Consider the following 13325-nt stretch of genomic DNA (forward strand, 5'->3'; position numbering starts at 1 on the left):
GCAGAATCACTATGATTTTCTTCCTCTTCTTCATCGTCTAGATCAGCCATTAAGTCTTCTTCATACTCGTCACTATGATCTTCTTCCTCACTAATAATTGCAGGTTCAATATCATTTCTCCGCAAAGAGGATACGATGGGAGGATCTTGAACGACAATTGTTGGAACCTCAGTAGTTATTTCCTGCTGGAAAACTTCATTGGGAGACCCGCTGGTTTCAAAACTTTCCGTCTCTGGGACATTCCAGATTCCTCGACGGTGAATTCGTTCTACTACTTTCCAGTGCACACCCAACTTGGTATCTGCAATGTAGAATACTTGTTGGACTTGACTTGGAAAAACGAATGGGTCATCCTTATACCATCGACTTCTTACATCAATACTTGACCAATGTGCATCAACCCGAAATAATCTACTACAACCGGAATTGTACCATTCGCACTGGAACAAAACAACTCGATGATTGAATAAATACGTCATTTCCCATACTTTGGTTAAGAAACCGTAAAAGTTTATTGTCTGGCCTTCGTGCTCCCCTTCCACTACCACCCCACTATTCTGAGTTGTATGTCGGTTGTCCCGTTCAATTGTAAGGAAACGGACGCCATTAGAAATGCACCCTGAATATGTGTTTATTATTGGCCCGGGTCCGTTGGCCAATGACCACAACTCATTAGTTGCTTCGGGAGACCCTTGCTTCCGCAATTCATTCACCTACATTAAAAATTACTATTATGCTACTTTAAATAAACATAGCTTACTGTGACGAGTGAGAAAATTCAATTTTGTATGTCTTACATGCCGTTTGAACCACTGAGGAAACTCTTTGCGTTGTCTCTTTGCAATGTCAAGTGTATTGCCATTTCCCAACAAATTCTTGTGTATCCTAATTAACATAGAGAATTATGAATGATGATAAAACCCCAACCAAATATAGAAAAAATATTGTAGTAAATACTTACTCTAGATATGGTTCTACTTCAGGGCTATTGTTCAAGACAAACCAATGAGCCATGTCACGTTGGTCGACAGGTACATTAGGTGCTCTCGGGATTATACTAAAGGGACGAATTTGCTGAGTGAAAGCCTTTAACCCCACTTCATGCTCACCACCATCGTCATTCCGTTCTTGGCGATTAAACACTGTCTCAATTCCATCGAGATACATAGAACAAAAGGTTGTACATTCTTTACAAACGTAAGCCTCCACAATTGAACCTTCAGGATGAGCTTTATTGCCTACTAATTTTTTCAAAACTCCAAGTAGTCTATAAAAAATACCACAGTATTAGGTTATGGTTGTAGGATTATAGCTAAATGACACAAGTAGTACAATAGGTATACATACCTTTCAATGGGGTACATCCATCGATAATGCACTGGCCCTCCTAGTTTAAGCTCGCGAGGCAGGTGAATAGCCAAGTGTACCATTACGTCAAAGAAAGCGGGAGGGAAAATCTTTTCAAACTTGCAAAGCACAAGTATAATGTTCTCTTGAAGTTGATCCAAATCGCTCTTCCTCACTGTTTTTGAGCACAACTGTTGGTAGAAGTTACTGAACTCAAATAACGCGGTTCCAATTTCATTGTTCAAATAGCCACGCATACCAATCGGGAGAAGTCTTTGCAAAAGGACATGACAATCATGACTTTTGAGCCCAGATAGCTTGCCACCACGAGTGTTCACACATTTAGAGATGTTCGCTGCATATCCATCTGGGTACTTGATCGATTTTAAGAAATTGCAAAAGCCTTCTCTCTCTTTCGATGATAATGTGTACATGGCCGGGGGCTTTTCAAATGACCCATTTGCACGCATCTTTAGGTGTAACTCCTTGCGTAATTCCTGATCCTCCAAATCCTTGCGTGCCTTTTCTGTATCCTTGTTCTTTCCATCTATGCCCAAAAATGTCCCCAACAAATTTTCACATATGTTCTTCCCTATGTGCATGACATCGAGGTTCCATCGAAGATTGAGAAACTCAAAATAAGGGAGCTCAAACAAAATGCTTTTCTTCCCCCAATTCAAATTTTTCTCAAACTCATCTCTTTTTCTTTTCTTGCTGTTACTTGGATGTTTCCCAAACGGCTCGTATGTCCCTGAGTTAATTTGTTCTAATATTTCTTGGCCCGACAACTCCACAGGTCTGGTCCTATCCTCAAATTTACCGTTAAAGAGCTTGCTCCTTCGCCAAATGTGGTTCTCAGGTAGCCAGCGGCGCGCACCCAAATATCCAATCTTACTCCTCAACTTAACTGATGAGAAATCACAATTGCAAATGGGACAAGCTAAATAACCCTTCGTAGACCACCCAGACATCATCCCATATGCAGGAAAGTCGTGGATGGTCCAAAACACACATGCACGCATCATAAATGTTTTTCCAGTAGAGGCATCATAAGTTTGTACACCATTCTTCCACAACTCCTTCAACTCATCAACTAACGGACGCAAGTAAACATCAATATCTTTTCCAATGGATGATGGACCAGGAATAAGCAGTGACATGAAGCAAAAAGGTTCTTTCATGCACTTCCACGGGGGGAGATTGTAAGGCACTATGATTACAGGCCACATACTATATGATTGACTCATGTGTCCAAAGGGATTGAAACCATCAGTAGCCATCCCGAGCCTCACATTTCGCGGTTCGGCAGCAAAATCGGGAAATCGCTCATCGAAGTTCTTCCATTCCTGAGCATCAGCCGGATGACGCAATTCGTCATCATCAACACGTTTGTCTTTATGCCATCTCATATCAGGAGCTATTTTCTCACAACAATATAGCCTTTGTAGTCTAGGAGTCAATGGTAAGTACCGCAATATCTTGCGGGGGATCTTTTTACCCGTACCATCGTTCACCTTGTACCTAGGCTCATTACACTTTGGGCAATTTTCCATATTTTCATTCTCCTTCCAAAAGAGTGCGCAGTCATTTATGCATGCATGAATAGGCACATATCCCAAACCCAAATCCCTTAAGAATTTCTTCGCTTCATAAGTGTTCCAAGGAATAGCCTTATCATAGTCTGATCGCATCCCTTTAATAACATTCATCATAATATGGAACGTGTCATTCGGCATCTTCTTGTAGACTTTAACATGAAGCATCTCAACAATAAATGTTAGCACTGTCTTTTCACATCCAGGATAAATTTTACGTTGAGCAGCATTGAACAACTTATCGAAACTCCAAACATTGCCCCTCCCAAGATTAGCAGGCAATTCATCGCTATCGTCATCCAAGAGGCCACCAACAAAGACCTGTTCCAACATATTTTGCAATTGGTTGCCATCCTTAGGGACCTCTCCTCTAGTTTCATCCCCAATACCTTCATTGGGGTCATGATGGTCATCATCATATGCTTGAGATGCGGGAACAGATTCCCCATGGTGCACCCAAGTCTTGTAAGAAGAGTCAAATCCTTTCCGTATCAAATGGATCTTAACAACTGCAAAGCTATGTTTTCTGCCATTTAGACAATCATTACATGGACACCGAATCTCAAGCTGTGGTCCTAAATTCTCCATTGCAAATTGTAGGAAAGATTCCACCCCTATGTTATACTCTCTACGTGCCAACCTATTTCTTCTTATCATCATCCAACTCTTGTCCATTACTTATAACCTACAAAATTAATTAAAGGTTACACAACATTGCTATGTTTTTTTTACAACACTACATATGGCCTAAGCATATGCACAAAATAGAAAGGAATAAATAACGAAGCATAAGAACACCGTCAAAAGAACAATTGTTATTCATTCCCTTCCAATAACAATTGTTACTATCCACATGTTCAAAACAAATGTTTTTTTTTTCCTTCCATGCAATCAGAGCAGTAAACCATTTAAGAGAATAGTGGTATATCAGTTTTTTTTGGTTTTTGAAGTTACAATTGTCATGTTTTTTGGCCCTTTTTGAACTTTAAACGTGGAACAAATAAACATACAACAAAACTAACATGCACGAATAAACCCGTTCGCAAGGTCAGCATCTATTATGTTGTTGTATGAACACATGAACCACCCAACTCAATTACAACTAGTTAGATGACAAATGGATCCTCAAGCACGCATACAAATCCACTTGAATTAACCCCCAAATCTCCAATTGAAATCATGCATTTTCCCTTTTCTTTCTGTATCGATTATAGAAGGATTAAAGAAACCAATATCAGAGATTGTAGTTTGTGTATGAATTCTAAGGGGGTTGAAAAACCATATCACAGAAACCATAGATAAATCAGAGAGAAAATCATACCTAATGAAAACTAAGCTGTGCGAGATCCGAATACTTTCAATTGTCAAGACCTTAAACCTACCAAATGAATTCATACATAAAGAATGAGTGAAGCATTCCATCAAACACGAAAAAGGCAGTCAATTGTACCTAAAAAAATCAAAGAGTAACACTACTATTCCATAAACTTAAGCACACAAAGAAATGGTAAGGCCAACAATCAAAACCAGAAAATAAATACAGCACTTGTGGGTCCAGAGAGAGAGAGAGAGGAGAAAGAGGAAAATTTGTTGTTTAGATGACGCCATTTCTTGCCACTGTTGCTAACTAGCCTTAATGGGATAAAAGTAGATATGCGTGTAACCTGGCACGAACACTTTGAGATGTCAAAATGACAAATCTCGATTGCATCTTGATATGACCCAACACACTTGCAACAGGTGTGTGGAACTCGGTTTGGACACCTTGAGCTGTCAGAAAAAGAAATTATCAAATGCATCTGGTCATGACCCCCAACACACAAGCAACATCTTGTGGGTTCCATTCACTACAAGAAAAAAAACCAATGGTGACATCTTTCGGGGACAAAATTCTATGCTTGTCACTAAAAATTCCTTGCCTTTAATATTCTCAGCATAAACTTCTCTCAGACGCCTCTCTCTCTCTCTCTCTCTCTCTCTCTCTCTCTCTCTCCACGATCCTCTACCTGTCCACAATCGTTGTTGTCATTATCATCAAGAACAGAGCAGAACTCGATTCTGTTCTAGGGTTCAAGTGCATTAAGTTTTTTTGATCAGAGGGTTCAAGTATTGACCATCCCATTGATGTTCAGGTTTAAAGAGAAGATCATGACTACATCGATGGAGGCCGTCAGGTAATATCGATTCTCCCTATTCTTTTCCATTTCTTAGCAATTCTTCCTCTTTTTGTTGTTGAGAAAAATGACAGGAACATAGAGTACAGCACCTGAACACTACGACTGATTAGCAATTCTTCCTCATTTCCATTTCTCAACCTCACTGATTGGTACCACACAAATACAAAAGCCATACACCAGCTTTTATAGCCAGAAATGGAAGAGGGGACTCAGGTGGAACTATGGCTTCATATGCCACAAGAAATAAGGGAGTCTTTAATGCACTGTGAGCTCCTTCAATTTTTTGTATTTACTGATATCCTTGCAACTGCTACTAAACCACCAATCTTCTAGAATCCTATTTGAGAGCTAACCAAAAAACACTACATGTTCGGGGTGCTACCCGTGGAATTAAAATTGAACGCTTAATTGCTGATAATGATGGCACCAAACTTGTTGCAGAGGTTTCTCGGGAGGTAGGAGCTCTAGTTGGGTAATTGCCACGAGGTTTGCCACTTGGCTTGGTGAATTAGCACACGTGCGCCATTGAAGGACATGCAGAAGTGGGATCATATTCCTACTGCTATATTAAAGCACCTACCATACAGGCTGGTCATTAATGGCAAATGTGATACAAAGAGCTCGAATGAACACAATAAGAAACATGACAATGAGAAATGTTCAACAGGCAGCACATTTTGACTCTGACCAAACAAAAAACTTAAGGAACACAAAAAAATAGCAAGGTACAACACTTGAAATGCCAAAAAAACAGCCGTGTACCGGGACTCAAGTTTCATAAAATATTATGCCAACAACTAGCATAATGGCTAAAGCAATATCCAGAACCTCACAAGGTTGGGGGTCAATAAAGGTGTGCCTTAGAATAAAGAAAAATCAGTATGAAGTTCCAGAAAGTCAAGAACAAAAATTAATCAAACACAACAAAGTGAACAAAAACTTACAAGCTAACATATTTTACTGGCTAATCGAAAATATTACTCAACCACAATGATAACCTAACAAGATCAGAAGTGCAGATCCACTTATAAGTTGAGATCCATGTGCACGTTCAGAAACACGCAGCGGCAGAATGTTTCTCAACTTGACCTTCAGTATAATTTCATTCTTTATTTTTGCCTCCTGGTGAGGGGAAAATAAAGTATCGCTCATTACATATCTTCCCATAATTATTTGTTAGCATGCCGAAATGTGTTGTGATCTACTGTACAGGACTACGGGTAGATCAATACAGTAAAAGAGAAAGATAGAGTACATGTACGACTGGGATACGGCCGGAAAATTAGAGTTCTTATATTTAGAGGTAGGTGTTACATATAGTAAGTATTCATAAAATTAAGGTAATAGTGACATCACTTAATTAAAAAGGAAAAAGGTAAGACCTAATCCAAAAATAATCCCGCTTTTCAATGCCAAACTTAAGGTACAAATAAGATTCAAATGTCATTATGCCAACCAAATAATAGACCAAAATCTTAATTCTACGAGCATGCTATGCATAGGAAAAAGTCTTGTGAAGTTAGCTTCATTTTTACGTAAAACAAAATACTATTTGGGATGTGGTACGACTTAGGTATATATTGGAAAAAGTATGAGGTAGGGCAAAAACAATACAAAAAAAACTTCGGTAACTACCGTCTGTAGACACCCCATTCTGGACTGTCCAGATAACGTTATTTGTCGATCTTATATTTCCCCAATGATGATTTTAGTCGAAAACAGTTTAAGGACAAAGGTGTGGTCGAGCTTTGAGCGTCCCGAATCTCTCTCAAACACCTTTCAAAACCCTTCAAACCAGAGCCAAACAGCCCCAGCAAAACCTAATTGGCATACGCCAGTGTCCTGGATGCGTACGCCGGTCACCTGCCACGTGTCAGTCATCGACCAGTGGCCCATCTTGTACTGGCGCACGCCAGTCAAACCCAGTCAAATCAACTTTATTCAGCCACTTGGGCGGGACTTTTGTGCCACCCTGACGTCGGCCACAGTGTCCCTGATGACCGCTTTCGGCCAGGCCCGTTCCCCCTCTCTCCTACACCCCCCATCAAGGCAAGTCCCATGCATTTAATGCATGGGAGGCTCCAACCTTACCTTAAACAGCCAAACAGGGCCTTAGACCAGACTGATCTCAGTCACTCCCCCCTCTATAAATACCCCCCTTGCATTCATTTGCAAGGGGTTGGCCTCATTAAGAAGCACAAAGCTTTCTTCACCTCTCTTCTTGCTCTTTATTTCTCTTCCTCCATTAAAAGAGAAAGTAGAACAACCCATCTCCATACACCCTGCTGACATACAGCCATCTTCTCAGCCTCCATCTTCAACCCATAAGCTCAATATCTCCTCCAAACCTCTATACAAAAAGGTATACCACCTTTACGTTCTTTTCTGTTTTCGATCCCTGAGGGGAGCCAGCAGGGCCCAGGCTAGTAAACAATACTAGTCCTGGCCTTTGAAATGGCAAAAATGTGACAATCGTATCAGATAAAACATGGCGCACGCCAGTACGTCTATGCCGTACGCCAGTAATGGAAGTATGGGCACAACTGGCGTGGGGATCATGGATCGTCATTCCTCTTATTTTATCTTTCTGTCGATCACCTTGGCATGCTAATAACTGGTTTACTGCTTTCCCTATTTTAGAACTGTTTAGTGGTAATATCCTATCTTTTTTTCATTTCTGTCATGTAAAGGCCTCTGGGATCCTTCTGGTCATGTTCCAGAACCCAGATGATGCAAAGCCTAACACTGGAATCAAATGACAAGTGGCGTACGGCAGTAATACACCGGCGTACGGCAGTAGTCCTATGGGTCCAGTGACTGGCCCTTGCACATGAAGCGTAAGCTAGGCCTATCTTATGTCCCACACTGTCTTGGGGCGTTCTGCTTTCTTTCATGGCCTAAAGCCATTCATTCTGCCTGTGACTGTGTATATTCTGCTATATTAAACTGCGTGGTTTGCCCTGGGTGTGCGCTGGTCCCTTTCCAGAGCCCAGAGGGTTGCAAACAAGGACTGAGAGATCCAAAAAGTGGAGTACGCCAGTTTATATGTGGCGTGCGCAGGTTTGTTTCACCATGCAGTGGCTCGACCAGTGCATGTTGGCAGAATCTGCTCACGTCACCTTGTGACAGCGTACCGCAGTTTGCTCGGGATACTCAGTGCTTGTTCTCAATCTATATTTAGCATTGCAATCAAACCATTCATATACACTTTGCCATAAATCGCAACTTGTTACAGTATTTTAATTCCCATTAACTGTTCCCCCGCCCTAACTGGCTAAAAAAAAATGATTAAATGAGAGAAAAGTGCAAACGCTTTATAAAAATGCCTGAGTAGAGACCGATCTCCGGATTGGGCGAGAGGGGTGCCATAAAACCCTTCCCCTCTCGTAACATGGCTCCCGAACCTCAGATCTCGAAGGTGACGACGGACCAGCCTACAAGCCTTTTTCAAAATCAAACAAACGTGGCAAACGTTTTTCGAGTTCGGTTCCTTGGGTGCTCCTACCGCTAAAACCCGAGTGGCGACTCCGAATCGAGGCGTTTCGCCGCGCTCTTTCCAAGCAAAAAGGGCCGCGCCCAATCTTACGAATAAAATTTTCGGGGGCGCGTGCCCACAGTGGCGACTCCGCTGGGGAACATTGCATTGATTGATATTTGACGATTAATACATAATTGAACAATTCTCAAAAAGCTTGTCAAAACAGTACGCTTCGCGCTGCTGAAGAACGGAATGGTAACGTAACAGGATCTCAGCATCCGACCAATCCGAACTGGGGCTTTTTACTATTGTTCTCTTGTGTAGTTTTCTCCAAAATATCAATTAATAAAAGTGAGCCAAGCTTCAAAAGGCGTTTGTTTTCAAAAGTGTTGCATTTTCTCTCATCTAATCATTCTTCGGCATTCTCCGTTCGTATCAATGGATTGGTCAGCCCCGTTGAGGTGTTTTGGGTAACCGGCACAGTTTACTGGAGCCCGGGGTCCTCGAACGCCCAACAACCTTGGACGATGATGAGTCGTACTACCGTTCGACCATTGCTTTGCTCCACGCGTTGCAATGGGAGGTATATCGCGGCTCTAGTCAGAGGAACCCCTTTAAGCCAAAACCGGCCTCTACAGCGTGTACAAAGCACTAGAACCTTTCAACCTAAGACAGGAACCCGCAGGGTAGGATTACTTGCTTCTAACCCCATATCCTGTCTATGTGTTACCGCTTTCCATATCGCATGCCTGTACATACATTCATGATCATTTTGCGTAGGAGCATGCTAGGGCGGCTTTTAGGGTGTCTTTTGTCGAGTCTGTCTTGCGCCCACTCAGCATTTGCCTTGGACCGATGACGAGTCGTGCATCTCAATGTTGCACGTTACCAGAATTTTCAAATCCTTAATCAATGAGACTTCGGGAAATCGATACTTCCTAAGTCCTTGTCTAAAACCCCATCGAGGTTTCAAGCCGAAAATTAGGAACAACGGAGAGAATGGCATGATGCTTACACCACTCGGGTTAAAAGTGCTAATCACTTACACCAGGCTCCGGCACAGTGCTGCTTACGCCATTTCGGTTACGGTATCATGACATCTACACCGAGTTGTTCCAAAGTCAAACTTTGAAACTTCGAGAGGGGAGAAAGTCAAAGGCTTAGGCTGTTTTGGCATCCCTTAGTAAACATTCGATTCAATCAAGGATACACCGTCGAAAAGAAAATCCGAGGATTCCATGGCAACTGTCCGAGTGGCGTGAAGCAGACTCCCCCTAGTTGTAGAGTCTAGGAGGACACCGACGACGTTGGCATCATCATTTTTCAATTCCCGTCTATTCTTTCAAATAAAATGACTGCAGGCTGTCACTGAGCTCTTGAACTTTGCCGTCTAGTCATGCTGATGTCAAAGCAGAATTCCGAGATCAAGAGCCAAACCTACTTGGGACCGTCCGTCGAGTCTGTTTGAGGATCTGATTTGGGGTTCGTTTTTCAGTCGACCGCAACGGAAGCTCTGGCCTGCACTGTGTCACGAGAGGATTCGCCACCGACTACTCCGCACGAGTCCTCTCCGTCTACTCCATCTCCGCCAGCATCTCCCAAACCTGTTAAAATAGAAGTACTAGCCATGGCGGATGTCCCACCTCCGAATCTTGCAATCGTCCTAGCCGATCTACAGCGCAACCTGGCCATCATGCAACAGAGAGCCGACCAGGCCGACGCCTCTATGGCCAATCTCCAAACCCTAATCGAGGAGCGACTTCCCCTGGTAGCAGGAGGGGAAGGTGGTGAAAGGCGTGAACAGGGAGCCGCCGGCCAAGAGGAACCATTGGTTGAGAACCCCGCTCCAAGCCCAGAAATGGCAGCTTTGGTCGCCAAGATGGCCAAGTTGGAAGAAGCCGTCGCCAAATCTGAAAGAAAAGGGTCGGGAGCGCTAGACATGGACCGCCTCTGCCCGTTTCCGAATGCTCGGCTGCCCGATCGGTTTAAAATGCCCGACTTTGCAAAATTCGACGGCAGCGGAGACCCGAAAACTCACTTGTTGGCCTATCATGGAGCCATGAAGCTGCATGGCGTCGAGGAGGACGCCATGGCTCAGCTATTTCCGCAAACTCTGGCCGGTCCCGCCTTCCAATGGTTTCTGTCCCTCGACATCGCCAAGAGGCGGACCTGGGAGGACATCGGCACGGCCTTCAATGCCCAGTATAGCTACAACGCCCAGCTCAAAATGACCACTCGGGAGTTGGAATCCACCAAGATGACTGCAAAGGAGTCCTTTGCAGACTTTATCCAAAGATGGAGAGCCAAGGCCGCTCTCATGCCCGACCGCCCAAGCGAGAAGGATCAGATCCGCATCATCTCCCGTAATCTGCAGCCCGACTTCGCCAAAAACCTTGTGTTGGTTCAGGGCGCAAACTTTGAAACCTTCTATGACTCCGGGCTGGCCATCGAAGAAGCCCTTCAAACCGGCGTTCTGCCTAGGAGTGACAATTCCTCCTCCACTTCAGCCTCAAAATCAAAGCCTCGTGCATACACCGGGAACAGCACTGCTTTGTTCGGTGGCAACAGCTACGCCAACGCGAACTCTGCCAACAACCCCTCTACCCAAAACTCTAACCACATTGCCGACATTAACCAAGTTCAAACCCCTCAAAGACCCCGAAACCGCAACCAACCTCGTAACTTCGCCAACTTCGAGGCACCTCTCTCCTCGGTGTTGGAGAAGCTAATCAAAACCGGGCACCTCAGGCCTCTAGCCCCAACTCCACTTCCTCAAAATCCACCCCCTAGCCATAACCCCAACGCTTTCTGTGCGTACCATCAAATGCCCGGCCATTACACCGATTCCTGCTACCGCCTCCGTCATGCGATACAGGATTTGGTGGACAATGGCACCCTTCCAACTCCACCAGCAAAGCCCAATGTCATTTCCAACTCCTTACCCAAGCATGACCCTAACCCTCGAGTGAACCAGATAAACCTTAGCTCCACCATATTCAACCCTACCGACCATATTACCTCAACCTTCAACCAAAGACCAATTGTACCCTTCCCCTCCGAACCAAGCATTAACATGATGGCGGCCGGTTGGGCCATGGAGGACAGAGCCAAGGAGTGGGAAGAACTTTGCAGTGATTGGACTGAACAGTATAATATGGGATTCCCTGCGCACCCTCAGGTCAATCAAATGTGGCTAGATCAGTGGCAGGAAGAATGGAACGCGGCGCAGGTTGACCCTCTGGATGGTCTCTCTCTGTTCACGCTCTTTTACCAGCCCGAACTAAACCCCGTCGAAGTGGAAGCCGAGGAGTACGTGTGGGATCCACAGCCTGGTGGATGGCAATTGGGTCAAGGCCTCGAGGCGGATGTGGACCAAAACGACTTTGATGAGAAGTACTGGGACCAGTTCCAAGAGGGAGAGGTTGTGCCCGAAGTTCGTCGCCCGCTAGGCGCCATGTTACCCTTGGTAAATGCTATTGCTGACACGCTCGACCGTCGCATCCATGAGTGTGATATTACCCTCGACGTTGTTTCTGTGGAACGGCCGCGTCCTGTCATTACAGCCCCCGGGGATGACTGCTCAATCATGGTTCTAGATGCGCTTCCGGCCGACCTCTGGGATGCGGAAGAAGCTATTAAGACCTCACCGCCCGCTGATATTTGGGACGTCGACAACATTGTCGACCTCAACATGGGGAACGAAGTATGGACCGTCAATACTGCTCTCGTCGATGGAGGATTTTGGGACGTTCCATTCGTCACTAACCCAGGAGCACCATTTGAAGAAGAGGCTGCACAGGATCCCGCCTTTTGGGAGGGTCTAGTGATGGAGGATTTGGAATGGGATACCGCTCTGGGGACAGATTCGACTGCAGCGGTGGCATCAACGGACAAAGGGAAGCGCAAGCTGGAAGAAGTACCGGCCGATCTGTGGGATTCTATTGACTCATCATCTTGGTGGGACGTGGCCAATGTCACTAGGAGCGGCCGAGTGTTTCAGCCCTCCAACCTCCAGGCGGGAAGCTCGTCCAATCCGCCCGGTCAGAAAGCCACTGTTCCTGCTGCTCAGCGAACTGATCCGCTCTTTCCGAATGGGGCTCCAGAAGAAGACGCCATTTTGAAACAGCTCGAACGGATTCCTGCCGCCGTCTCTATCTGGGGTCTGATATCGTCATCAAAGGAGCATCGTGAGAAGCTGTCTTCCGCATTGGCCCGGCTCACTGTACCGATCGACATTACCCCCGAGGCCATGATTGCTCTCGTGCTACCACTTCTCTCTAAACACTCCGTCACTTTCACTGAGAGGGATCTGCCCATTGAAGGAACTGCTCACAACCGCCCGCTGCACATCACCATCAAGTGCCGGGGACATTGGGTGCCAACCGTGCTAATTGACAACGGCTCAGCTATCAACGTTTGCCCGATGAGGGTTGCCTACCGTTTGGGATTCTCAAAGAGCGACCTAACGCCCTCCAATCTGGCCGTCAAGGCATATGACAGCACTCGCCGCATGGTGGAAGGAACTCTGATGCTGAAACTGGATGCTGAGGGTTTCGAAATGGATGTAGAGTTCCACGTGGTTGACGTCCCCGCCACCTTTAACCTGCTGCTGGGCAGACCTTGGCTTCATAGGGCCGACATTATGGCTGTACCTTCAACCCTACACCAGAAAGTCATGCTGGGGCTGCCTACCGGAACCTTAACAATCTGCGCGGACTCTGGGATCCG

The 13325-nt window shown here is 45.0% G+C and overlaps 1 protein-coding gene across 1 annotated transcript in view; it reads right to left on the bottom strand.

Moving 5' to 3' along the window:
- The window catches only part of LOC131333875 (uncharacterized), a 38946-nt gene that overhangs the window by 8664 nt on the left and 16957 nt on the right, over window positions 1–13325 (bottom strand). Inside the window, exons 3-4 of the mRNA XM_058368675.1 lie at window positions 4264–4320; window positions 2852–3627 (exon numbers count right to left, since the gene is read on the bottom strand). Of these exons, the coding sequence (XP_058224658.1) occupies window positions 2852–3617 (766 nt within the window). The 5' untranslated portion in view covers window positions 3618–3627; window positions 4264–4320. The remainder of the gene's footprint in view (window positions 1–2851; window positions 3628–4263; window positions 4321–13325) is intronic.

This window comes from Rhododendron vialii, chromosome 7a, assembly GCF_030253575.1.
Source record: "Rhododendron vialii isolate Sample 1 chromosome 7a, ASM3025357v1".
Lineage (NCBI taxonomy): Eukaryota > Viridiplantae > Streptophyta > Magnoliopsida > Ericales > Ericaceae > Rhododendron > Rhododendron vialii.